We start from the raw sequence: 25,576 nt of genomic DNA, 5'->3' as shown, positions 1-25,576 counted from the left end.
GCCCAGGCAGACCCTGAAGGCACACATAATTTACATGAAGAAGTGGCTCAAATGTTCACGGTTCCCACTCCTGCTACAATACCCTCTCTCTCCACGCCTACGAGTATGGCCTTATGGAGAGTTGCCTATGATCAGAGCATATACAAAGGAAGGGAAGACTTGGGCCTGGTTTCCAGATGCTTCTGCACAGTATACAGGCACCACCCACAAGTGGGCAGCTGTAGCACCACGGCCCCTCTCTGGGACATCCCTGAAGGACATGGTGAAGGGGAATCCTCCCACTGAGCAGAACTTTGAGCAATGTATCTGGTTATTCATTTTGCTTGTGAGAAGTGGCCAGATGTGATTATATACCGATTCATGGGATGTGGCCAATGGTTTGGTTGTACGGTCAGGGACTTGGAAGGAATGCAAGTCTATGATTGATGACAGGGAAGTCTGGGGAAGAGATATGTGGATACACGTCCCTGGATGGGTGAAAAAGGTGAAGATATTTTCATCCCAAGTGAATACTCACCAAAGGATTTTTTTTTTTTAATAAGGCCGCACTGTGTGGCATGTGGGATCTTAGTTCTCTGACCAGGGATTGAACCCTCGCCCCCTGCAGTGGAAGAGTGGTGTCCTAACAACTGGACCTCCAGGGAAGTCCCTCAGCAAAGGATTTTAATAATCAAGTCAATAAGATGAACCATTCTGTGGATACCAGTCAGCCTTTTCCCCCAGTTGCCCCTGTAATCACCCAATGGGCAAAGTGACCATGGTGGCAGGAATGGAGGTTATGGGTGGGCTCAGCAACATGGGCTTCCACTCACCAAGACTACAGCCACTGCTGAGGGCCCAATCAGCCATCAGCCGGGACCAACACTGAACCCCCAATATAGCACCATTCCCTCGGGGTAATCAGCCAGCTACCTGGTGGCAGGTCGATTATATCAGACCACTTCCATCATGGAAGGGGCAGTATTTTGTTCTTACTGGACTAGACACTTATTCTGGGTAGAGATTTGCCTTCCCTGCATGCAATTATTCTGCCAAAACTACCATCTGGACTTACAGAATGCTTTATCCACTGAAATGGTATTCTACACAGCTTCTGATCAAGGAACTCACTTTCCAGCAAGTGAAGTGCAGCAATGGATCTATGCTCATGAAATTCTCTGGTCTTACCATGTCCCCTACCTTCCTGAAGCAGCCGGCTTGTCAGAACAGTGAAATGGCCTTTAAAAATTTTGTTTTATTTTATCGAAGTATAGTTGATTTACAGTGTGTGTTAATTTCTGCTGTACAGCAAAATGATTCAGTTACACATATATGATATATGTGAGTTAATATTTGTATATATATGAGTTAATATTTGTAAAAGCACATAGAACTGTGTGCATGAGGCTGACACAGTTCTCAGTAAACATTATTATACATATAAAATAAGGCTTCTGCAACTTTCACTGTGTTTTAATTAATTAATTAATTTATTTATTTATTTTTGGCCACACTGCATGACTTGCAGGATCTTAGTTCCCTGACCAAGGATTGAACCCATGCCCTTGGCAGTGAAATCGCAGAGTCCTAACCACTGGACTGCCAAGGAATTCCCCACTGTGTTGTTTTAAATGTCCATGATAAGACAAGTATATCCAGTTGATTCATTCTAGCTTTTCTATAATGTTTGTTTGCATATATGTTTATTTCCCTACTGATGGCTATTAGGCTATTTTTGTATTTGTTGTTACAAACAATGTTGCAATAAGTACCTTTATACACATATCCTTAGGCACAGATAGGGGTGTCTAAAGGGAACCAAGAGGGGAATTATTATCTTTAGAATATATTTTAAAATTTATTTATTATTTATTTGGCTGTGCTGGGTCTTAGTTGCGGCACGTGGGATCTAGTTCCCCAACCAGGGATCGAACCCAGGCCCCCTGCATTGGGAGCATGGAGTCTTAGCCACTGGACCACCAGGGAAGTCCCCAAGAGGGGAATTAACTACTGGATATTGGGTATGCACCATTTCAGCTTCACTCAATATCCCTAAATAGCTCTTTAGCGATGTATGATGGTTCCTTTTCTCCATATCCTCACCAACTCTCGGTATCAAAAACTCCAATTTTTGCAAATGATAGTTTGAAATGATATTTCATTGTTTAACTTACACTTACCTGTAACTAGTGAAATGTTTGTATCTTTTCCTATGTTTATTGGCCATTAGGGGTTCCTTTTTGGTTACCTGTATGTTTAATATTGCATCTTTATATGTATCATGTTTCTATTTATTATTTTATTTATTTATTTATTTAATTTTTTTTTGCGTTACGCGGACCTCTCACTGTTGTGGCCTCTCCCGTTGCGGAGCACAGGCTCCAGACGCGCAGGCTCAGCGGCCATGGCTCATGGGCCCAGCCGCTCCGCGGCATGTGGGATCCTCCCGAGCCGGGGCACGAACCCATGTCCCCTGCATCGGCAGGCGGACTCCCAACCACTGCGCCACCAGGGAAGCCCTATTTATTTTTTTATTAATTTGTAGGCAGCCTGGATATATTCTGGATATGGAATAAAAGTTGACTCTCAGGTTTCAGGCTTGGACAAGTGGGTAGATTGTGTGCTAATTTAAATGGATGGAGAAGGGTAGTAGAAAAGAAGTTTTAGGAGGAATATCAAGAGTTCACGTTCAGACAAATTTGAGATGCTTTTAAGCCATCCAAGAGAACAAGTCTGTGTTGCAGAGATACATTTGGGAGTTGTCAGGTTATAGATGGTATGTAAAGTGATAGCGGGGCACGTGGTTATCTCCTGACAGAATTTGGAGTGACATGACAAGAGCCCTACAGAATTACACATTTGGAGAAGGAGGATCCAGAAGGGGATACTGAGATGAAGGGCCAGTAAAATAGAGAAAAACTAAAATTGTGTGATATTATGGAAGCCAAGAGAGGAACGTGCTTTTTTTCTTCCAATTTTTGCCTACATGTGGTTTCATTGCAGGGATGTACCCTAACTGCTCTTCTATTTGGAATTTGGATTATTTCAGTGCTTTTTAAATTATAAATTACACTTTGATGGACATTCTTGTATTTATCTTTTTTCACCACTCTATTTCCTTTGGATATACACCTATATATATAGGTGGAAGGGTATGCTTATTTAAAGCTTTTAACTATAAATTGCAGGTCATCTTCTAGAAAGATTTCTTTCATTCTATTCTGACCAGAATGAGTTTGTTTGGTTTTTTTTTTTCTCCATTCTGGTGGTGGTGGAAAAGTGGTGAGAACCAGATAATGCATACCAATATTTTTAATGGTTGCAAAGTGTGCCATTGTATTGATATTTGTAATTTATTTAACCAGTTATATTGCCTGTTTTGGGTATTATAATTAGTGTTGCAATTAATAGCTTTTTAAGCTAAATCTTTTTGCTCATTCTTTTTAAAATAATTAATTAATTAATTAATTTTTGGCTGTGTTAGGTCTTCGTTGCGGTGCGCGGGCTTCTCATTGTGGTGGCTTCTCCTGTTGTGGAGCACGGCCTCTAGGCACGCCAGCTTCAGCAGTTGTGGCACTTGGGCTCAGTAGTCGTGGCGCACGGGTTTAGTTGTTCTGTGGCATGTGGGATCTTCCCAGACCAGGGCTCGAACCCATGTCCCCTGCATTGGCAGGTGGACTTTTAACCACTGCACCACCAGGAGAGTCCCATCAAATAAAATTCTTTAAAAAAATATTTATTCATTTATTTTTGGGTGCGTTGGGTCTTCGTTGCTGCGCGCGGGCTTTCTCTAGTTGCGGCGAGCAGGGGCCACTCCTCGCTGTGGTGCACGGGCTTTTCATTGCAGTGGCCTCTCTTGTTGTGGAGCACGAGCTCTAGGTGCACGGGCTTCAGTAGTTGTGGCACATGGGCTCAGTAGTTGTGGCTTGCGGGCTCTAGAGTGCAGGCTCAGTAGTTGTGGCACATAGGCTTAGATGCTCCGCAGCATGGGGGATCCTCCCAGACCAGGGCTCGAACCCGTGTCCCCTGCATTGGCAGGCAGACTCTCAACCACTGTGCCACCAGGGAAGTTCAAATAAAATTCTTAAACAATACCGTTTTTCACATCGCACTGGGGTTGAGGCCCCAAATCTGAAAAGCTTTTCTTTTTTTTTTTTTGGCCGAGCCACGTTGCTTGCGGGAGCTTAGTTTCCCAACCAGGGATGGAATTTAGGCCAGGGCAGTGAAAGCGCCAAGTCCTAACCACTGGACCGCCAGGGAACTCCCTCAAACGCTTTTTATTCCAGCTATGTTATTTGATCTGCTATCTAAGAATCAGCTTCCAATAGCATTGTGTCAGCGACCAAGTCTTCAGAGACATCGCCAGAGGGCAAAGAGGATTTTTGCAGCCAATGGCTTCAAACCACCGTTGGTCCAGTGTGGCCATGGGATCACTTGGAAAGCCTGTCTCAGGTTTGTGAAAGTCGTCTCAAAACCAGTGGAATTTTTATTAGGCTCATTCACTCTGGAATCTATTTGGCATTTCCCGTTTTGCTGTGGCCTAACGGTTCACCAAAATACGTTCAGTTCTCCTTGAGACGAGTCTTGCAGATGCTTTTGATTTTTTTAAAAAAATAAATGACAAATGAACAGTCACCAGTGTATCCGCAAAAAGTAAACATTTGGATCAGCGTCCCTGCAGACATCCGATTCTTACACTAGCACCCGAGTCTTGGCGTGAGAAATGAGAGCGCTGACTCGTCGGGTGTTCAGGTCTCGAGGATAGTGGGGCTGAACCGCAGGGAGCAAAGGCCGGGGTTGACCCCACGTGGGGGCCACCCAATTCCTCCCGCAACGCCGCGCCAGCCGCCGCCCTCAGAGCAGCTCACCACGCGCCAGCACCTGGCGTGCGCCAGCACCGGACCAGCCACCCTCCTCGAAGGGGAAGGGGCGGGGCGGTGGCATGCGGCAGGGCCCGCCCCCTCAAGCGCCCGGGGGCGGGCAGGTCTTCCGCCTTCCGAGGGGCTACTTCCGGATCCGGTGGTGGCCGCTGGGAGTAAACAGGGAGGCGGCGCTTGGGTGGCGGGAGGGCTAGCTTGCAGCCCGCGCGCGGCGGGCGATGCTGGGGGGTATCTTGGGGGCCCGAGAGCGCGAGGCGGAGGGCGACGCGGCAGGGGCTGTGCCTGCGCCACCTGCCATCGACTTCCCGGCCGAGGGCTCGGACCCCAAGTATGATGGTGAGGGACCCGGAATGCGGCGGCGGCGGCCCTCCCCGCCCCCGTCCACCTTCATTCCCGGGGCGGGCAGGTAGCTGCGAGGTTCGGCCCAGGACCTGGACAAATTCGTCTGGATCCGGGCTTGAACTGAGACCCAGCGGTGCCGTATGGGGGCGGCGGGCGGGCCGTCTGGGTTAGGTGAACTCGTGTTGAAACAGGTGTCTGCAGCTCGGTCGATCGTTTACATTTCTGTATTTCCTCTGTGGACTCGGGGCTGCGGACGTGCTGGACTGTTTTCCAGCATCTGAGCCCCGGGGTGTTGTCGGGCGATGAGCTTGAACTTTGTAAACTACTGGAATGGAACTCTGCAGACCCTATGCGCTGAACAGTTTGGGTTAAGAGTTCTAATTTGTGGCTTCTCTTGTCTTTTGCTTCACTAATCGCGTAGCTAAACAGTTCTCATAGTGAGGCAGTATGGACATCATCCTCTTCGGTTAAAAAAAAAACGCCCGAGTTTTCTTGAGGCTTTTGGTTTCTAGGAGATAGGGCTAAGTCGGCAAAGTCAGTCAAGTTATTCATAAAGCGAGAGGTACTTACAGCATTGAGTCTAACCAGTTCAGAGTATCTAATGTTTTAATGAAAGTGCAATTGGCTCTTTAGCTGCAACCAGTTGTTTTGGCAAAAAGAAAATTTTTTTTTAATTGAACATGAGCGTGATTTGGAGAACTTTTGCAGACTTGCAGTTGGTATCAGAAGGGAGGGAGGTTTCATGTGGACAGTCTACCCTGTAACATTTGTAGTTGGCTAAGCCCTTGCAGACATCAACATAAGGATTGGGAGTGAGCATTACAGCATATAATTATGAGCAGAACTAAGATTAAATAGGGGCCAAAATCGAGAGAGTCTGGTATGTAACGTCTGCTCAGTTTAGATATTGGACAACTAAAAATAGGGGAGTGGGGAAAGCATGTATTTAAAAAGTAAATATATTGATGGTGGTAGTATAGGTCTCGATATTCTGTAACCCAGTAGCAACAAATATCCCAAGTTCTCAGAATGTGGTCGTTTTTTTTTTTGCTTAGTGGATGAACACTTTAAAAAAATTGAATTATAGTTAATTTACAATGTTGTGTTAGTTTCAGGTGTATAGCAAAGTGGTTCAGTTATACATATGCATATATATTCTTTTTCAGTTTCTTTTCTATTATAGGTTATTACAAGATGTTGAGTATAGTTCCCTGTGCTATACAGTAGGTCCTTGTTGTTTACCTATTTTATATATAGTAGTGTGTATGGACTTGTAATTAATTAATTAATTATTTTTTTGGGTGCGTCGGGTCTTAGTTGCGGCATGTGGGATCTTCTTGTTGCGGCACGTGGGCTTCTCTCTAGTTGTGGCGTGTGGGTTTTTTCTCTCCAGTTGTAACAGGCTCCAGGGTTCAGTGGGCTCTAGTTGAGGCGCGCGGGCTTAGTTACCCTGCGGCACGTGGGATCTTAGTTCCCTGTCCGAGGATCGAACCCACGTCCCTTGCATTGTAAGGTGGATTCTTTACCACTGGACCACCAGGGAAGTCCCTGTATGGCCACTTTTAAAATAAAATTGTGCCATAAAAAATGAATACATTGATTCAAGGAGGTTTTTACTATGTGGTAGTTCGAATAGAATGATTACAGAGAATACACGTTAAGTTGAAGGATGAAACAAATATTAACATGTTTTAGGGATTTAAAGGTGCAAGCCGAGTCGAAAAGGTCTTAATTTATTCCTTAAATTCTTTGATTTTCATCCTTATTACTACCTACAATTCTTGATCTTAAAGAGAACAACAGACTCTGAGGGTGATTTAAGTAGGCCCTTAGCACAGGACAGTTGTAAGCTAACTACTTTTTAATGGGCAAACTGATTTTTTCCACGTGTCATATTATAGCAGCTCAATGATGCGTAAAGCATTATGTCATAGAAGTCCCAGCGGTAAACAGGCAAGTCTGTCTGTTCTGTAACATTGTGATAAGGTTTTCTGCAAACCGAAGATTATTCTTGAAGGGAGTGATCGTCGATAAGCTTCTAAAAATTTCCTCCTCATTTGGTTACTAATAATACTGCTGCATTTACGTATTGCCTTTTCTTCCAAAGAAGCCCAGAGTGTCCAGACATACTTTATCTTTTTATATGAAAAGTTAGGTCTGTGAGAAATGTAGTTTCATTTCTAGACTTCAAACAGTAGGTAGATGATTTCTCGACCGTGGTCTGTATTGATGTGAGGAGGTCACTCTGCCCGCCAATGGTAGTAGTGTCAGAAGAGTTGCCACCTAGATGTAAGTAACACCTGTGTTCTTTAGCAATTCATCCTGTAGGGAGTCTCCTGGAGCCAACATCAGCCTTTGATCAGAGTTTCTGCATGTTTTTTTTTTCCTGTGGAACAGCACAGTGTTAGAAGGAGGGACGACAGTAAGCCCATTGTCAGACTCATTCATTTTCCTTCTTTCATCTGACACAAATGTTTTTACCTCAGATTAATTCTACAGGTTCTTTAATTTAATAATGGACCATTTGGATCATACTTTCCTCAGGAGGTTGAATCAGTTCATCCCTTTCCTGTTTGTTTTACTCCCCTGCTTCTTGGCAGAATTCTAGAACTCTAATGCACATCGGGTTTAGATACCATTTCCTACTCTTTAAGAAGACAACTTGACCTCACCTTTCCTTTTAGCCACTTAACCTCTTCCTTTTCTCTTGACCAGAACTGTGAAATGGGAAGCTTTTAGCCTCAGCCTTCCTTTCCTTTCAGTTTTACTCCTTCCTGCATTTGGGTGTCTGTCCATTGGTCTTTTTAAAGTTGTCATTTTCATGATTTATTAGGTTCAGTTGACTCCACTGAGCAACCATTCTTTTTTGTTTTTTATTAAAAAGTAGATTTTCTCATTGTAGAAAATAGGAGAGTATAAAAATAGGAAAGTGTAGGGCTTCCCTGGTGGCGCAGTGGTTGAGAGTCCGCCTGCCGATGCAGGGGACACGGGTTCGTGCCCCGGCCCGGGAAGATCCCACGTGCCGCGGAGAGGCTGGGCCCGTGAGCCATGGCCGCTGAGCCTGCGTGTCCGGAGCCTGTGCTCCGCAACGGGAGAGGCCACAACAGTGAGAGGCCCGCGTACCGCAAAAAAAAAAAAAAAAAAAGGAAAGTGTAGAAGCAGAAAACCCTCCCAAAAAAATCTCAGCACTGTTGACAATTCAGTACTTAAAATTTTCTTTCACATTACAGAGTCTGTTAAAAATGTGGAAAAGCATGAAGAAGAAAATTAGAAAAACCATAATCTCATCGCCCAGAGATTACTGTTTGTCATTTAAATATACAAACATTACATTTTGACTTAGCTAGAGACAATTTTTTGGGTGAATTTTGCATTTAAAACTGTTTGTCAAAGAAAGGTATTCTGAATGGATTCAAGATTTCTGTCTGATTTCGTCGTCCAGATAAGATAAAAATTTAGAGAAGTCATGTGCAAAATTTAAAGGCATAAAGGAAGAAGAGGGGGAAAGTGTATATATATTCACATCTCTGAGGAGAACTCACTGCTAATAATTTGGTGTATTCATTTGCAAATATTTCCTGAGAGTTGCTGTATGCCAGGTAGATGCCTAGATATGAAGGATCAAACAGGCAGACTATAAAACAGCTGCTCACTGTAATTTCACTCTTTTTGTAGCCTCTTTCATTGAAAACACAGGGGGCAGAGATTTCTGTCTGTTTTGATGTTTCCATTCTTTTTTTGTGTGTGTACATTTATATAGATATAGAATAAATATATTTTAAAATCGTGATCGTAAAAATTTTATGTTGCTTTTTATTTTTTATTTTTATTTTTTGGCCATGCCTTGCGGCTTGTGGGATCTTAGTTCCCCGACCAGGGGTTGAACCCAGGCCCCGGTAGTGAAAGCTCAGAGTCCTAACCACTGGACCACCAGGGAATTACCTTATGTTGCTTTTTAAATGTGAACTTTTATTAGCATTTTCTTGTGACAAATTAGTCTTTAAGAACGTTATTTTAAGACCATCACATTCTGTACTATCATTTATTTAGTCTTCGCTGTATTGGTGGAAAACAGATTTATCTTTTTTTTTACCATTAGAAATAATGATGGGTTTGACATGTGTATACATAAATCTTTGTTAATATCTGATTATTTCTTTAGAATAGACCCACAGAAGTAGGATTTGTTGGGTCAAAGAAAAATATTAAAAACAGTTTTGATATGTTTTGCTAAAATGATAACCAGAAAAGTTGCATTGGTTTGTATGAAACTATCTCCCTCAGCTTCATTAGTGTTACTGTCTATGGCCTGCTTCTTTGACTCGATACAGGATTATTTATGATTATCTTTCTATACACCATCATTTATAACAGCTACATAGTATTCTATTATATGTGTATAACTTGTTTAACAAATTTTTAATACTTTGTTATCCTGAACACCTTGTACATATATATTTGTTATGCTTTGTTTAATTATTTCCTTGGTTTACGTTTCCAAAAGTAAAGTTTTGCACACGTGAAATTCTACAGTGTATTGTCAAAGGTTGCAAACACCCCCTTGTGTTTGAAAGTATCTAGTTTTCTGTGCCCTTAACAATACCAAGGATTCCAGGCTTTAAATAGTTACCAGTCTGATGGCAAACTCTTGTACTGTGGTTATTTTACTATGTATGTCATTACCCACTAGTTTTGTTAAGCCTATTTGAATTTTAATTGTGCTTCATTTTCTTACTAGCTTGTAAGAGTGCTATATAAATTTTATTCCCTTTTTCTTGTCATGTACAGTGAAGGTATCTGTACTGTATCTGATTTTGTGATTCATATTTTAACTTTAAGATGTCTTTACATAGAGAAGTTTTTACATGGCCACATTTTCCATTCTTTTTCTTTCTCATATTCAGGCAATAAGTATTCATTTAAAATGAATAGCACATCTCCATTCATTGCAGGTCTTTTTGGGGCCACCTACAGGTCGGAGAGGTGAATTGGTGAATGAAGTCTCGATTTCAAAACCTCTCTTCCAGGACCTTTTAGTAGTTGATAGAGAAGCGTGGAATAAAATGTTTGGACCGGGACTGATTTGAGAAGGTGTAGGATACCTGGGCTCTGTCTCCACAGGGCATTTCCAGCTGGGTCAGCGGCTCCTGAGTTTGAGCTCATCTTTCCTCCAACAGCCCCTCTTACCAGTTTTCACTCTTGTTAACCTCTCCTTCCTCTCATTCCTAGTGTTTCAAATCCTGACCCGTCCATTTCTTTCTTGGTATCTCTGGGACCTGTCCTTTCCTCCACGTTTCTGTCACTTACCTGCTTTATAGGCTCACCCTGACTTCTTGTTGACTCTTTTTTTAAAAAATTTATTTTATTTTATTTTTTAAGTTCATTTTTGGCTGTGTTGGGTCTTCATTGCTGCGCGCAGGCTTTCTCTAGTTGGCGGCGAGCGGGGGCTACTCTTCGTTGCCGTGCGCGGGCTTCTCATTGCTGTGGCTTCCCTTGTTGCGGAGCACGGGCTCTAGGTGCGCGGGCTCTAGAGCACAGGCTCAGTAGTTGTGGCTCACGGGCTCCAGAGCGCAGGCTCAGTAGTTGTGGCGCACGGACTTAGTTGCTCCGCGGCGTGTGGGATCTTCCCAGACCGGGGATCAAACCTGTGTGCTCTGCATTGGCAGGCTGATTCTTAACCACTGTGCCACCAGGGAAGCCCCTTCTTGTTGACTCTTGCATGTCTCCTTCCAGGCTACCTATCACGGGTCCAGAACAGTTTCCTCAAACATGTTTCCTGCATTGTGTTTTTGGCCTGTTAAATAACGTATTAAACAGTGCGTGAGAACTTAATGACTGTCAGCTTTAAGTGCCAACTCAGCTGTCCGCTTGGTCTTGTTCAGTGGAAAGAGGATGGACTTGGGAGTCAGTCTGATCTGCCTGCTAACCTGTTCCTTAACCTCTCAATGAGATCAGTGTCTGCATCTGTAAAATGGGAATGGTAACATAGGGCGTTTCGGGAGGATTCGATGAGATTGTGCATATAAAACACCTGGTCCATAGTGTGTAGCTCAGAGTAGATTCCGTTCTTCCTCCCTTTCCCTTTCTTTGCTGCCAAACTTCTTTCTCTCTGCTTCTCGAAGGAAGGAAGCCATCCTGTTCCTGCTTGCTTGCTTGTTTGCTGGAATATTTATTTGTTTCTACCTTTGTACACATCATCCCTAACCAGCACTTCCTCCCTTCCCGAACTGGCATCTCTCTGCTAGTCCTTCCAGAATTCAACTCAAAACTCAATTCCAGAATGTCTGTCTTGATTAACCCCACTCACCGTAACTACTGTTTTGCTTTTTATTTCCTTGAATTTAAATAGTGTGTTTTCCTAATTAGAATATGCTGTTTTGTCATTACGAGCTATGTTTACCATTTCTTAAAATTTTTTTCGTTTTTTAATTTGCAGAATCTGATGTTCCCGCAGAACTCCAGGTGCTGAAAGGACCCCTACAGCAGCCAACCTTCCCTTTTGCAGTTGCAAACCAGCTGTTGCTGGTTTCTCTGCTGGAACACTTGAGCCATGTGCACGAACCAAACCTGCTTCATTCAAGACAGGTGTTTAAATGTTAGTAAGAATAAATTAACCTTGCTAAATAAAACTTGTAAAATTACTCTGTTGTTTAACGCTGTCAGAGAAGCAGCTGGTGTATAAAAATTTGAAATAAGCCTTAGTAGTACATCCTGTAAATTTATTTTATGTTTTCCTTTGGGTGATTCCTTATGAATATCATCCCTGGGGACCCTGCAAAAGATTAATCACCACAAAATTGTGTGTATTTAAAAGGTAGTTCTTTTTGATTTATAAGTGATAATTCATGCAATTTTCGAAGACCTGTCACGGTTTAGTTGGTGAACAGGTACATGAAAATCCCAGGTATTGATTCGGAACTTGTTTTTGCCCAGAGCCCTGAACGGTTGTGTTTTGTGTCGTTGAAGGAAACTGTTTTCCTCTACACGTTGAATACTTCCGACACCAAACGTGTGGGGCTTTCCTCCCACCCGGACCAGTTCTTCTGACACCAGCTGGGTGTCTTACAATTCACTTCCGACACTGTCTCCCTGGAGTTGGTGTCAGATCTGGCAGGTTAAGGGCTCAGTCCTACAAGACTGTCCTCATTTCAGATGCCAGTCGAAAGTAGGAGGTCCCTAGGTTCTCAGGTTACCCACACTTGTGTCTGACTTGGCTCCAAATTGGGGGTTCCCAGTGCCCCTCCTCAGGTTTGATAATTTGCTATAACAGCTCACAGTACTCAGGCAGACACTTACTTTTTAAAAAAAATAAATTTATTTATTTATTTTGGCTGTGTTGGGTCCTCGTTGCTGCGCGTTGACTTTCTCTAGTTGTGGCGAGCCGGGGCGACTCTTCATTGCGGTGTGCGGGCTTCTCATTACAGTGGCTTCTCTTGTTGTGGAGCACAAGCTGTAGGCATGCGGGCTTCAGTAGTTGCGGCTTGCGGGCTCTAGAGCGCAGGCTCAGTAGCTGTGGTGCACGGGCTTAGTTGCTCCGCGACATGTGGGATCTTCCCGGACCAGGGCTCGAACCCGTGTCCCCTGCATTGGCAGGCGGATTCTCAACCACTGCGCCACCAGGGAAGCCCGAGACACTTCCTTATGCTTACCAGTTTATTATAATAAAGGATATGATAAAGGATACAGAGGCACACAGGGTGAGGTCCTGAGGGTCCCCACGGAGTTTGGGTTCCCCACCCTCCTGGCAGGTGGATGTGTTCACCCACCCTGTACTTTAGGGACTTTTTATTGAGGCTTCATCACGTTGCTATGCTTGATTATTAACTCAGTCTCCAGCCCTTCTCCCCTCCCTGGAAGATGGGGGTGTGAAGTGGAAAGTTCTCAGCTTCTAATCAAGGCTTGGTCTTCCTGGGGACCAGCCCCCATCCTGAAGTGACCTAGGGGCTCCAGCCACCAGTCATCTCATTAGCATACAAAGACTCATCACTGGAGACTCCAAGGCTCTGAGAAGCTCTTATGTCAGGAACTGAGGTCAGAGACCAAATACTAAGACAAAAGATGCTCCTAATACCCCTATCACTCAGAAGATTATAAGAGTTTTATAACTGTGGAGCTGTGTGTCAGTAGTAGCCCAAGACAACGATCAAAATAATCACAGTGGTTGAAAATGTTTATTCCTGCCATAGGTTACTTGTCTGAGGACCAAGCACAGAAATGAGTAGAATCACAGATTATGGCATTTCTGGTTCAGCTTCATAGATTGAACTCTTGAGGAGCCCACACCACAGATTCTAAGTGTCTTTTCTCCCAAAAGTCTTCCCAAGTCTTGTTTGGTGTTAGAAAGCCTTAAATTTACAGATACTTTTATGTGATCTTAGAAGAACATAATGTTTTTAGTTAAAGGTAATTATTTTGATAAGCTTCATGGGACATAAGAAATGGTAAAAAATGTTATTTGTCCAGTATATACTTATTTTCTTGAATATGTGTTGGGGGGGTGGGTCGTACAAAAGGGGGTGTTCTGTAGGTTCCAAACCCGGGGATTATTTTCTGGTATAGAGAAGATTATAATGCTTTTTTTTTTTTTTTATAAATTTATTTATTTATTTTTGGCTGCGTTGTGTCTTTGTTGCTGCACGTGGGCTTTCTCTAGTTGCGGCGAGTAGGGTCTACTCTTCGTTGCGGTGCGCGGGCTTCTCACTGCACTGGCTTCTCTTGTTGCAGAGCACAAGCTCTAGGCTTCAGTAGCTGCGGCTCACGGGCTTAGTTGCTCCGTGGCATGTGGGATCTTCCTGGACCAGGGATTGAACCCATGTCCCCTGCATTGGCAGGCGGATTCTTAACCACTGCGCCACCAGGGAAGTCCTATAATGCTTTTAATATAGTACTCTCACTCCTGATTAAAGCAAAGCTGTGAATCTTGCTGGGTTTAAGATGTTTTAAAATTCCTTATATACAGCCCTTTTAAAGCCTGAACTTTAATACAAAGTTGATTATTTTTTAAAGAGAAATGAGAGTGTTAATATCATTATTACCTTTTACTTACTGTTTCCCTCTTCTGACTGAATTTTGGTTTCCTTTCTTCCTTCGTGTCATGGTGTTCAAAATAAAGGATATTTAAGTAAATGTTTTTGATGTGGTTTAGTTAGTTGACAATCTAAATGGAGAGTTTTTCACATAGAATTTTCTCTATAGTACCTGTATTCCTTGAACAAATAAAAACCAAGCACTTCTGTAGAAACTTCTTTTTCTGAGCAGCCTCGTCTTGTGACTCGAGACTTGACTTCCCCCCGGGTATTTGGTCTATACACACATCTCAGATGTGCTCTTTGTGTGTTGGTTAAGGATATTCCATAATTGAAAACAACGGTTCGTATTCACTTTTGTTGTCAGTTCTAATCATTTGTTTCCACTCCTGCCTTTTAAATTTTTATTTATTTGTATGTTCTACCCCTCCCCCTCCTTTTTTTTTTTTTCCTTGCCTTTTTTAAAAACAGAACTTAGTACTTTACTGACTGACCAAGCACGGTAAACAAATGACTGTAGAATGTAGAGTGTCAGGTAAGAAATAACAGATGAGCCCCTGATCAACGAGTGTAACCAATCATTCCATCTCTTCAGAGAATCAGTCCCCAAGCTGTAATGTGTACGTAAACATAACTTTTTTCTTATAGAGGCTATTATTATGACTCTTTATTTTCTGTGTTTTCTTGAAAATTGCCATCTCATTGATGGCCTTTCTAATAATTGTCTTCTATATTTTCTTATAGTACTTTGTCAGACCTTTATCAAAATGGGGCTGCTGTCATCCTTCGCGTGTAGTGGTGAGTTTAGCTCCTTGCGGCTACATCACAGCAGAGCTATTATGCACTTAATGAGGTCAGCTAAGGAGAGAGTTCGTCAGGTAAGCACTAAGAAATGTACTTGGAGTGTGATAAAAACATTTTCATTTCAAGAGAACTGCATTTTAAAGCATTCTGAAATCCTGATTATAACGTAGGTTTATTCAACATTATAACATCTGTTTATTCAACAGATGTTTATCGAATGGCTGCTATGTGTTAGGCTCTCTTGTAGGAGCTGGGGTCCAGGCAGTGAGCAAAATAAAAGTCCCTGCCCTGGGGCGGGGGTGGTGGTGGGATGAATTGGGAGATGGGGATTGACATATCTACACTAATAGGTATAAAATAGATAACTAATAAGAACCTGCTGTATTAAAAAAAAAAAGTCCCTGCCCTCAGGGAGCCGATGTTCTGACAAGCGGGCAGTAAACAGGAGAACAAGAAAAATACATGGGGTGTTAGGTGGTGGTAAGTGTTAAGGAGAAACATAAAGCAGTGAAGGGCATTAGAAAATGTTGGGAGGGGCCGTGTAGCGTGGCAGGTAGGACCTCGCTGAGACAGGAGCAAGGAGCTGAGGTTGAGGAATGAATCACACGGAGGGAAAGCATTCCAGGCAGAGGAGCAGCTGTGTGCTGGCTTGTTTGTGAGGCTGACAGGCAGCCCGTGGCAGAGGTGGAGTAAGCAAGGGGGGAGAGGCAGGGCCGAGGGGCAGATGGAGATGGATCTGGAGACGTTTTAATGTCTTTGGTTTTCACTCAGTAAAATGAGAAGTGTTGCAGGGTTCTGAGCATGGGAGTGACATAATCTGACTTTAACGGGTTCTCCCCAGCTGCTGTGTTGAGAATACACAGAGGAGGGGACTGAGGGCAGAAGCAGGGAGACACGTGCAGTCATATAGGCACAAGGTGCTGGGGGCTTGGAACGGTGACACGGGAGCAGTGGTCAGTTTCTGCTTTTATGTGAAGGGGAAGCTGGCGTTGTTTGCCGGTGGCGCTCCTTGGTGAATCTCAGCTTTGTCCTTGGATGGCAAGAATATAGCTTTTTCACAGGTGATCTTTTAGTTAAGAGAAAAATGTCTTCAATTGCAAACTCTTAAGTAATATTGAAAAAGCCATTGGGTGGGTGTGGTTTTTTTTTAAATATTAGTTTGAGCATTTATACTAATCTAACATTGGATTTTGATAGATTCCTTATTCCATGAAATTTTCAAAATGTTTTTTAAAATTAACTTTTTGATTTTAGGGTCCTTGTGAGGATAATTCTCATATCCAGAAGATAAGGTATGTGTTGAATACTTTCTTGACTATGCAAGGAGTAAACTGATCCAAAAGAAATCGGGATTAAGAATTCATCCTGAATTAATCAGAAATTACTAGTGGGATTAAAAATAACGTAGTTAGGGTAGTTTATGAAAATTAAAAACATTGTAAGATTAAAAACTTTTTAAGATTTGCTAAAAATTTTGTAAGATTTCTCATTCTCTCTTTGACTACCCTTCCCCCGCAATTCCATGTGGATTCCATAAGCCCCACTCTTAATTCAGAGCACTGACATCCAGTCCCTGTCAGGGGAACACCACTGAATTTCGGCTGTATGTAGGAAATGCTCGTTTAAAATCTGTAACTGGTCTGAATCATTAAGAAATTTAAGTAAACTTATCACTGAGCTTAGCTACTTAACTCCTGCCTGTTAGTCGTCCTTAGGATTCCTGTTAAAACAATAATAATAAATAATAATATTAACTTAATAATTATTAAAACAATAATTTCTAATTGGAATACTGATTACTGGCAAAATACTTAAAATTAATGATCCCCTTGATACCTCTATTACGCTATTGATTCGCTTGTTATCAAATGTTTTCTTCATAGAGAATGAAAACTTTCATTTTAGCTCATCCTTTCCAAATTATCACAGTTTAGTGATAAACGAGGTTTGCTAGGCTAGTAATACAGTGAACATGGTCTGTCTTAGAACATTTTGGTTCTCTCATGTTTGGGGATTGATTGATTGATTGTGTTTAACTTTCAGATCAAGGGAAGTAGGCTTTGAAGCACAAACTTCACGTTACTTGAATGAATTTGAAGAGCTTGCCATCTTAGGAAAAGGTGGATATGGAAGAGTATACAAGGTGGTTTTCCACATATTTGTTTTGACCCCCTACTCTAAACAATGTATTTGCCGAAGTTGTTTTCATCGTTATTATTTAACGTGCTCAAAGGAAAATTCCTAGAAATCACGTATGTTTACTTTTTATTTAGAGTTGTCATTTACAGGGACGTGGGCAGGTTTTAATGTTTTCCTAACCACGTTGGTGATTTGGTGGATTCTGGAAACTTTGAGGTTTTGTTCTGTAGCTAATTTCTATTAAAAAATGTATTACTTGAAAAAGTTTTGCTGCTGTATTTTGCACATAGCCTTTTTGCTAACATTCCCATTCTTCAGACCTAGAGATTCTAGGAGTTGGACTCTCAGTACAGTTGGAAAAACTATTAGTCTAGTTGACTACGGCTGACTTCTCTGAACATAGTAAAGGGGATGCATAAAGCGTGGAGTCCAAACCACTGAACCGCCAGGGAATTCCCCAGGACGTGTGTCTTTAGCTTAATTTTATCTCTTTGGCTACTTTGGATTATCTAAGGTCAGGTTAAAAGAACTTTCTTTATTCAGTTGGATTTAATGGTACAATATACTTTGTCTTTTCCTCTACTTTTAGGTCAGGAATAAATTAGATGGTCAGTACTATGCAATTAAAAAAATCCTGATTAAGGGTGCAACTAAAACAGATTGCATGAAGGTATGATTTAAAACGTTTACTTATTTTGAATAATTGAGTATTTAGGTCCTTCTGAAAGAGTTTGTGTGTGTGTGTGTGTGTGTGTGTGTGTGTGTGTATTTGGGAAATACTTGGTGATATGGACTGCAGTTTACTAGGAATGGGTTACCATAAAATAAACATCAAGATTAAATTTTTATTTGACTTAAATTTTTTATAGGCACTTTAGGTTGACCACATTTCAGGGTCATTGCTGGGGAAATTAATTCTTTAAGTAAACTATTCATATACAATATATAACAAGCCTTTTATGAAAAACACAGGCGCTCAATTCAGGTCCAAGTCTTCTCCCTGACATGCTGTGTGATCCCAGGCAAACGACCTAGTCCTCTAAGCCACTTCTGTCTCCTGCCCTTGAAAATAGTGGTGACAAGAATGGTTTTATTTACCTTGGAGGTCTGGACTTACTTGTAGGAATGAAATGAGGGAATGATTATATATGAGCCATGGAAAGTGTAAAGTGCTGTATGCATGTCAGTTATTTAGTTGCTATAACAACTGCAGGGCTTGCCTGGTGGCGCAGTGATTGAGAGTCCGCCTGCCGATGCAGGGGACACGGGTTTGTGCCCTGGTCCAGGAAGATCCCACATGCCGCGGAGCGGCTGGGCCCGTGAGCCGTGGCCACTGAGCCTGCGCGTCCGGAGCCTGTGCTCCACAACGGGAGAGGCCACAACAATGAGAGGCCCGCGTACCGCAAAAAACAACAACAACAACAACAACTGCATTTGTTTCTCACAAAAGTATTCCCATTATTTTAACACAGTCTAGATTCCTCGTACAGAGGGAACAAGTATTATTTAATACCATGAACATTTAACAAATTTGTCAGTAAAAACCAGTTCTAAGTATGTTTCTTCTTCAGGTGCTACGGGAAGTTAAGGTGCTGGCTGGTCTTCAGCATCCTAATATTGTAGGCTATCACACTGCCTGGATAGAACATGTTCACATGGCCCAAAGGCAAGGTGAGCGGTTTTAGATGAAACAGTTGAAGGGTTGGTAAATTTCAGCCCGTGGGTGACATCAGGCCCTCGTCTGTTTTTGTGCACCCCACAAGCTGAGAATTTTTTTTTTAAAGAGTTAAATCAAAGAAGAATTATTTTGTAAAGATTATATGAAATTCAAAATTCAGTGTCAGTAAAGTTTATTAGAACACAGGCTCGTTCGCATGTGTTATCTTTGGCTGCTTTTGCACTATGAAAGCATAGTTGAGTAGTGGCAGCAGGGTCCCCTAGGGCCCACAAAACCTGAAATATTTACTGTCAGGTCCTGTACGGAAGGTTCGATGAGCCCTCGCATAGTTGAACAGCTCTGTTTTTGTCTTTTCTAAAATCTGCCAGTCATTTGAATAAGCTTGGTGTATTTGCATTTTGCCAGAAGGTCGTGACATTTTTAACTTCTTGTCTCATTTGGTCTTACTTATGTATTTTAGCTCTGCCTTTGACTATAAATTAGAAAACTGGGCTGCTTGAAGATTTCCTTTTGTTTCTGTTCAGCAGATAGAATTTCTATTCAGTTGCCATCTCTGGAAGTGATCTCTGACCAGGAGGACCCCAGGTACGTGGGCTGCCGTGTCCTTTCACGCCCTAGACGTTACCTCCAGTCACCTGCCTTGGGTCGCCTTTGCCTTTTACACCTAGGAGCTCAGGAGTGTTTTAGACTTCCTTTTTGCTTATTTTCATTAAAAAATGTTAAGTTATTTTCTTCCTTCTCTCAGGTATTTCTCAGTATTTTTAAGTAAATGCTGCTGCTGGACAGATGGGTTGTCTCTTTTGTCAGGAGTTTACCAGTCAGTTTCATACAGGCCTGAAGGAACAGTTGAGGTACACTGGATCTTTTTTTACATTGGTTTTTATCTTTACTGTTTTTTTTTGGCCTCCAGAGATCAGTGTGGTGTTAAAAGTGATGAAAGTAACAGCCCATCCATTATCTTCGCCGAATTCACCCCAGAAGAAGAAAAATCCTTGGGAGAATCTGGCGTTGAAAATCAGAATAATAGATTGGTGAACTACAGCGCCGGTGTAGTCACAAGAGATGCCGGTGAATTTGAACCGTCCCTTGAGCCCCAAGGAAAAGGTGTGGCTGACGAGTCTTCCAGATCGATTGTTGGGCATCGGCTGCCACTTGGGCATAATTCAGACCTGGAAGAGAATTTCGCATCCACTGAGGAATCTTCTGAAGAAAACTTAAGCTTGTTGGGGCAGACGGAGGTAGATGAGTTTCCCAGAACCTGCGCATTTGCTGTTTCCCTGTAATAACGGCGTGGAGGACGGTGATTAGACGCGGCCGGCCCTGCCCCGCAGGCAGCTTCCCTCCTCAGCTCCCCGTCCCTGTCTCTGCCCTTGCTCTTCTGCCCTCGTGCTGCCTCCTGACACGTGGCCCGGGTATTTGGTCCTCCCTCCTTCTCTTAGTAAACAACTCCTGGTCCTCTTCTGACCTCCCTGACTGGGGCATCTCATAGGTACACCCCGGAGCAGGAAGCAGCACACACGTTCTGTTTCTGTGGTTGGTGAGCATCGTGCTATCCAAATATATTTATGCAGAAAGATTTCCTGTATTTTGGAACGTGACTGTAGAACATGTTATTAGAACACAGAATAGCTGTCTGAATAGGTGGATCACCAGGTCAGCTTTCAGTGTCCTAATTACAGTAATTAGGATTACACTGATGTGCTGGTGTTCTCTCCCTTACTGAGTGTTAGTATTTAAACTGGAACGTTAACAGGGTCTGCACATAACCTGTCGTGTTGGGATCACAAAACTGTATATACCATCTGTACACTCACAGGTAGCATTAATTCTGGCTGTCCAGGAATATGAGGTTCTGTATTTTTATGAAACACAAAACACTTTGAGTAGCTTCCCTGAATATAAAGGAGTTGAGTTTGAGGGACTTTTCATCAGAATCATTTCATTGCTCTGTAACACATTTGGGAAAATTTCCTGAATGGGCTGCAGTGAGCTTAATTCTTGCTTACTTTTTTCTTGGGCAAATTATTAGTTATGTGAAGCCAGATAAAGTGTGTGCACACTCTGGGGTATCCATAGAGTAGCGGAATACCATACAGCCAGGCTGATGCTGTATCTTCAGCTTTAAAAACTGTTTATCTCGAGAGCAGACTAAACAGTTTCAGGCCCACGGACTCTGTCACGTTCAAGAGCTTCTTCCATTTAATACCTGCCTAACCCCAGCCGGGCCTGCCTCTGCCCACTTGGGTCATGACGCGTTGTGTTAAGTATTGCTTTATTCCTCTGTCTCCTTCACTAGACTTCGGGCTTCTCGGGCAGGCTTGTGTCTGTAGTCTCTGTCCACAGCACGTAGCCTGGTGCTTGGCCTAGGGTTAGGCAAGGGAGCATTTGTCCGCTAAATGGTGCAGATGGGAGCCAGTGGTGTGTCGCCCCCTAGGTGCAGTACCACCTGATGCTTCACATCCAGATGCAGCTGTGTGAGCTCTCGCTGTGGGACTGGATCAGAGAGAGGAACCAGCAGGGCCGGGAGAGCATGGATGAATCCGCATGTAAGTACCATGTGGGTGTTCAAGGGCTGGGCTGGGAACTACAGACAGGCCTGCCGCCTTCTGCCTGCAGGTGCTTTAGATTGAGGGAAAAATCACATTTTTAAAATATAAGTAGGTATTTGGAAGTTAATATTTTCTGTTATAGATACATAGTTTGTTGATATTTAAGAGTACTATGCTAGAATTTAGTATAATGATTTCAGGTAGAAAAGTCTTTTAAAAAATTTTTAAGGGAAAATTTAAATATTTGTTTTACTTTTTTAAACTGAAAATGTGATACTTTGGGACTTCCCTGGCAGTCCAGTGGTTAAGACTCTGCACTTCCTCTGCAGGGGGCACGGGTTCGATCCCTAGTCGGGGAACTAAGATCCTGCATGCCGTGCGGTGTGGCCAAGAAAAAAAGAAAAGACTGAAAATGCGATATTTCTATAAAAAGAAACCTTTAAAGAAACCCTGATAGAAGGGCATGTGGTCAGAAGTTTGTCTCCCTCAAGATCCACATCCCCCGCTCCCCTGCAGTTATACAATAGCCTCTAGAAGCACTCTGTTAGGTTAATATTTGTAGAGTATTATAATAACACTGGTTCTCAGCTTAACACTACACGTAGAAATCACCTGGGGAACTTTTAAAAAGATGTTGTCAATAAAAAAAAGTAACTTTACAGTGGAAGAAACGTGACAAACGCCCCCTCAGCAAGTAGTCAAGGTCAGCATCAACAGCGATAACTCACGTTGATAGTATGTGCCCTTGATAAGAGGCTGTGAGAAGGGCACGGTATCTCTGTGCTTTTCCTCCCCCAAACCCATAACCCCAGTCTAATCATGAGAAAAATAGACAAATCCCAGCTGAGGGACATTCTCCAAAATACCTGACTAGTACTTCTCAAAACTGTCAAGGTCATCATAAACAGGAAAAGTCTGAGAAACTGTCACAGACCAGAGGACCCTCAAGAGGCATGACAACTCAGTGTAATGTGGTATCCTGGATGGAATCCTGGAACAGAAAAAGGACATTAGGTAAAAACCAGGGACGTCTGCATAGGCTGTGGACTTGTATCGGGATCGGTGCATTGTGACATGTACCAGACTGATGTAAGGTGTTGGTGACAGGGAAACTGGGTGTGGGGTAAGTGGGAACTGTCTTCTCAGGTTTTCTGGAAATCTAAGACTGTTTTTAAAAATGAAATCTTTTTAGAAAAAGGGTGTTGTCTGGGACCACACCAGTAATTTTTCTATAATTGGTCTTGGATAGGGCTTGGCCTTTGTTATTTTTTGGTGAAAGTTCTCTTGTTGATTCTAATGTGCGGCCAAAGTTGAAGTTCACTGCGGTAGATGATCAAAATAGGGGATGCGAGTGACCTGATTTTAAGTAAAGGCTCAACTAAATATCAATCATTAATCATTTGCTGTTCACTCCTAGTGACACTATAACCCTTTATTTGGCCTAAAACACAGGTCAGTTGGCCTACTCAGAATCTTAGACTAGCTTCCCATGGAGACGGAGACATAACGTCTCTCTCCAGCAGCTCCTCAGTGCCCCTCTGTTTGCCATGAAATTAGAACCTGCCAGACTTCGTTCAGTTCAGTCATGGTAAGTGGTGCGTGGGGTATTTTTAGGGCCCAGTAAAACTGGATCCTTGGCCTGCTGCATGCACATTCTAGTGCTATGTGCCCATCTTTGTGGAAAGAGAATCGTTCATTCCAGCCCCGTGTGCAGTTAATCTTGAAGCTTACGTTGGGAAAGTGAGTCCTTAACGAAGTGTGGGGTGAGAACTCTAATCTATACCATCCAGTACGATAAACCCGTCAAAACAGTGAAGGCAAGAGATGGATCATACTGCTAGCAGGATGTATATTTTTCTTTTAAAAAATATTTTAAAATAAAAAGTTTTATCTTTGTAGCATTCCAGCCCTGTGTGTCCAGCTTTACATCAATCACATTTTTTATGTGAATCATTCCCAGCTCCCATGAGCGGCACACCTGGGTTTGAGTCATGGCTCTGGTACTCAACAGCTAGAAGGTTTTGGGCAAGTCAGTTACCAGTTTTGCCTCTATCCTCACCTGTAAAGTGTGGATCATCCCCATTTTATGGGGTTATTGTGAGGATTAAAGCAGTGTCTGCAAAGGATGTAGCACTGGGTGGAAACTGTGATCACTGGAGCGAGTCTGTGTATAATTACTGAGTCCTCCAACAGTTGCCTACCGTTTGGATGTGTTAGGTGAGTTAAAAGGAAAACCGAATCAAAGACAGACCAAAGTAAGGTAGTTATTCTGAATAGTTGGGAAAGTCAGAAAGCCCTTCTTGCATTTCTTCCCAGACAGGTTGGTCACTTCAGGGGCGGGGTGGGGGCGGGGGGGGGTCATACTAGAGGTACTTGTAATGGAACCATTGTTTTTGTTTTATTTTTAAAATTTTTATTTACTTTCTGGCCGTGCCATGAGATTTGCAGGATCTTAAGTTCCCCTACCAGGGACTGAACGCGGGCCCCAGTAGTGAAAGCGCAGAGTCCTCACTACTGGACCACCAGGGAATTCCCTGGAACCATTGTTTTTACACACACACACACACACAGAGTTTTCTGTCTTAAATACTTGAGGTCCCTAAATTATATGCTAGACAGTGTAAGAGGAGGGTGTGGAATAGGTTTGAGCTCTATAACAAAGTCGGCTCATTCAGGGAGAAGGGAGCATGTGGTGCTCTCGTGCTCAAAGGTAAACAATAGGTTTATGATTTTATGTATTTATTTATTTAATATATTTATTTATTCTGTTTATTTATTTTTGGCTGCATTGGGTCTTCGTTGCTGCGCGGGGGCTTTCACTAGTTGCAGCCAGCAGGGGGCTACTCTTCGTTGCGGTGCGCGGGCTTCTTGTTGCAGTGGCGCGGAGCACGGGCTCTAGGTGCTTGGACTTCGGTAATTGTGGCTCGTGGACTCTAGAGCGCAGGCTCAGTAGTTGTGGCGCACGGGCTTAGTTGCTCTGCGGCATGTGGGGTCTTCCTGGACCGGCGCTCGAACCCGTGTCCCCTGCATTGGCAGGTGGATTCTCAACCACTGTGCCACCAGGGAAGTCCCTGATTTAGTCTTACCAAACCTCTCCACCCTCTAAATTCCCATATTATGTTATGATATTAATAGATTAATTAATTCGTTTACCTTTTCCCCCCTCTACTTCATTTGTCCATCATTTTTGGAAAATGTGGCATTCCAAATCTTCCAGGCAATAGAAGCTCACCCCTTGGGCTAACATAATTTATCTTTTTTCTTATTCTGTTATTTGTAATAATGTGTTTAATCCACAGCGGGCCAGGACACCAGATTTATTAGCATTAAACCCCAGATGTCAGGGGTTGAAGGGGACTGAAACGTAGTTTAATCTAGTCACCCGATGCCTGAAAATTGTTTACAGAGCAGTTAATACAGGGGCTCTGAGTGACATGAGAGGTCCTCTCTTTCTGGTGACAGAAGTCCATCGACTCTTGGGAGCTGGTTTGCAGTGGCTTCTTTGTTTGCTGATTTCTAGGTTTGAAACCATTGTGGAGTATTGACTGTGTTGACAGTCTGAATGTTGTGTGGTGTCAGGTGTTAATGTATTTATAACTATGTTCATTACATGTTTTTTTTATAAAGTTATTTATTTTTCGTTGCGTTGGGTCTTCATTCCTGTGCGCGGGTTTTTCTCTGGTTGTGGTGAGCGCGGGCTACTCTTCATTGTGGTGCGTGGGCTTCTCATTGCAGTGGCTTCTCTAGTTGTGGAGGAGGGGCTTCAATAGTTGTGGCATGTGGGCTCAGTAGTTGTGGCTCGCGGGCTCTAGAGCGCAGGCTCAGTAGTTGTGGTGCATGGGCTTAGTTGCTCCGCAGCATGTGGGATCTTCCTGGACCAGGGCTGGAACACTTGTCCCCTGCATTGGCAGGCAGATTCTGAACTACTGCACCACCAGGGAAGTCCCCTCATTACATTTTGATGTTATGTAACAAGTGAAAAACTATTAGAGAAATAAAACTATTTTTTTTAACTTAAAGGTCCTTATGTTATGGCCAGTGTTGCAACAAAAATTTTTCAAGAATTGGTGGAAGGTGTATTTTACATACATAACATGGGAATTGTACACAGAGATCTCAAGGTAAGTGGGGAAGATTAAATCATTGACAGCTGCTTACAGGGATGACTTGGGTATTGGA

General features: G+C 42.8%; 1 protein-coding gene across 4 annotated transcripts in view; it reads left to right on the top strand.

The window, feature by feature from the left end:
• Nucleotides 1-5,021: 5,021 nt before the first annotated feature.
• Nucleotides 5,022-25,576, top strand: part of EIF2AK1 (eukaryotic translation initiation factor 2 alpha kinase 1) — a 30,668-nt gene continuing 10,113 nt past the window's right edge. Inside the window, exons 1-12 of one of the 4 annotated variants that reach the window (XM_060032480.1) lie at nucleotides 5,022-5,195; nucleotides 11,638-11,796; nucleotides 14,972-15,105; nucleotides 16,286-16,323; nucleotides 17,075-17,174; nucleotides 17,760-17,840; nucleotides 18,742-18,841; nucleotides 19,376-19,433; nucleotides 19,759-20,086; nucleotides 21,283-21,394; nucleotides 22,292-22,411; nucleotides 25,418-25,518. In XM_060032480.1, the coding sequence (XP_059888463.1) occupies nucleotides 5,078-5,195; nucleotides 11,638-11,796; nucleotides 14,972-15,105; nucleotides 16,286-16,323; nucleotides 17,075-17,174; nucleotides 17,760-17,840; nucleotides 18,742-18,841; nucleotides 19,376-19,433; nucleotides 19,759-20,086; nucleotides 21,283-21,394; nucleotides 22,292-22,411; nucleotides 25,418-25,518 (1,449 nt within the window). In that variant the 5' untranslated portion in view covers nucleotides 5,022-5,077. Of the gene's footprint in view, nucleotides 5,196-11,637; nucleotides 11,797-14,971; nucleotides 15,106-16,285; nucleotides 16,324-17,074; nucleotides 17,175-17,759; nucleotides 17,841-18,741; nucleotides 18,842-19,372; nucleotides 19,434-19,758; nucleotides 20,087-21,282; nucleotides 21,395-22,291; nucleotides 22,412-25,417; nucleotides 25,519-25,576 lie in introns of all 4 variants that reach the window. The other 3 variants (XM_060032479.1, XM_060032482.1, XM_060032481.1) reach the window with 3 other exon arrangements.

Source organism: Delphinus delphis, chromosome 15 (assembly GCF_949987515.2).
Source record: "Delphinus delphis chromosome 15, mDelDel1.2, whole genome shotgun sequence".
Classification (NCBI taxonomy): domain Eukaryota; kingdom Metazoa; phylum Chordata; class Mammalia; order Artiodactyla; family Delphinidae; genus Delphinus; species Delphinus delphis.
This window is presented reverse-complemented; position numbering and strand designations above follow the sequence as displayed.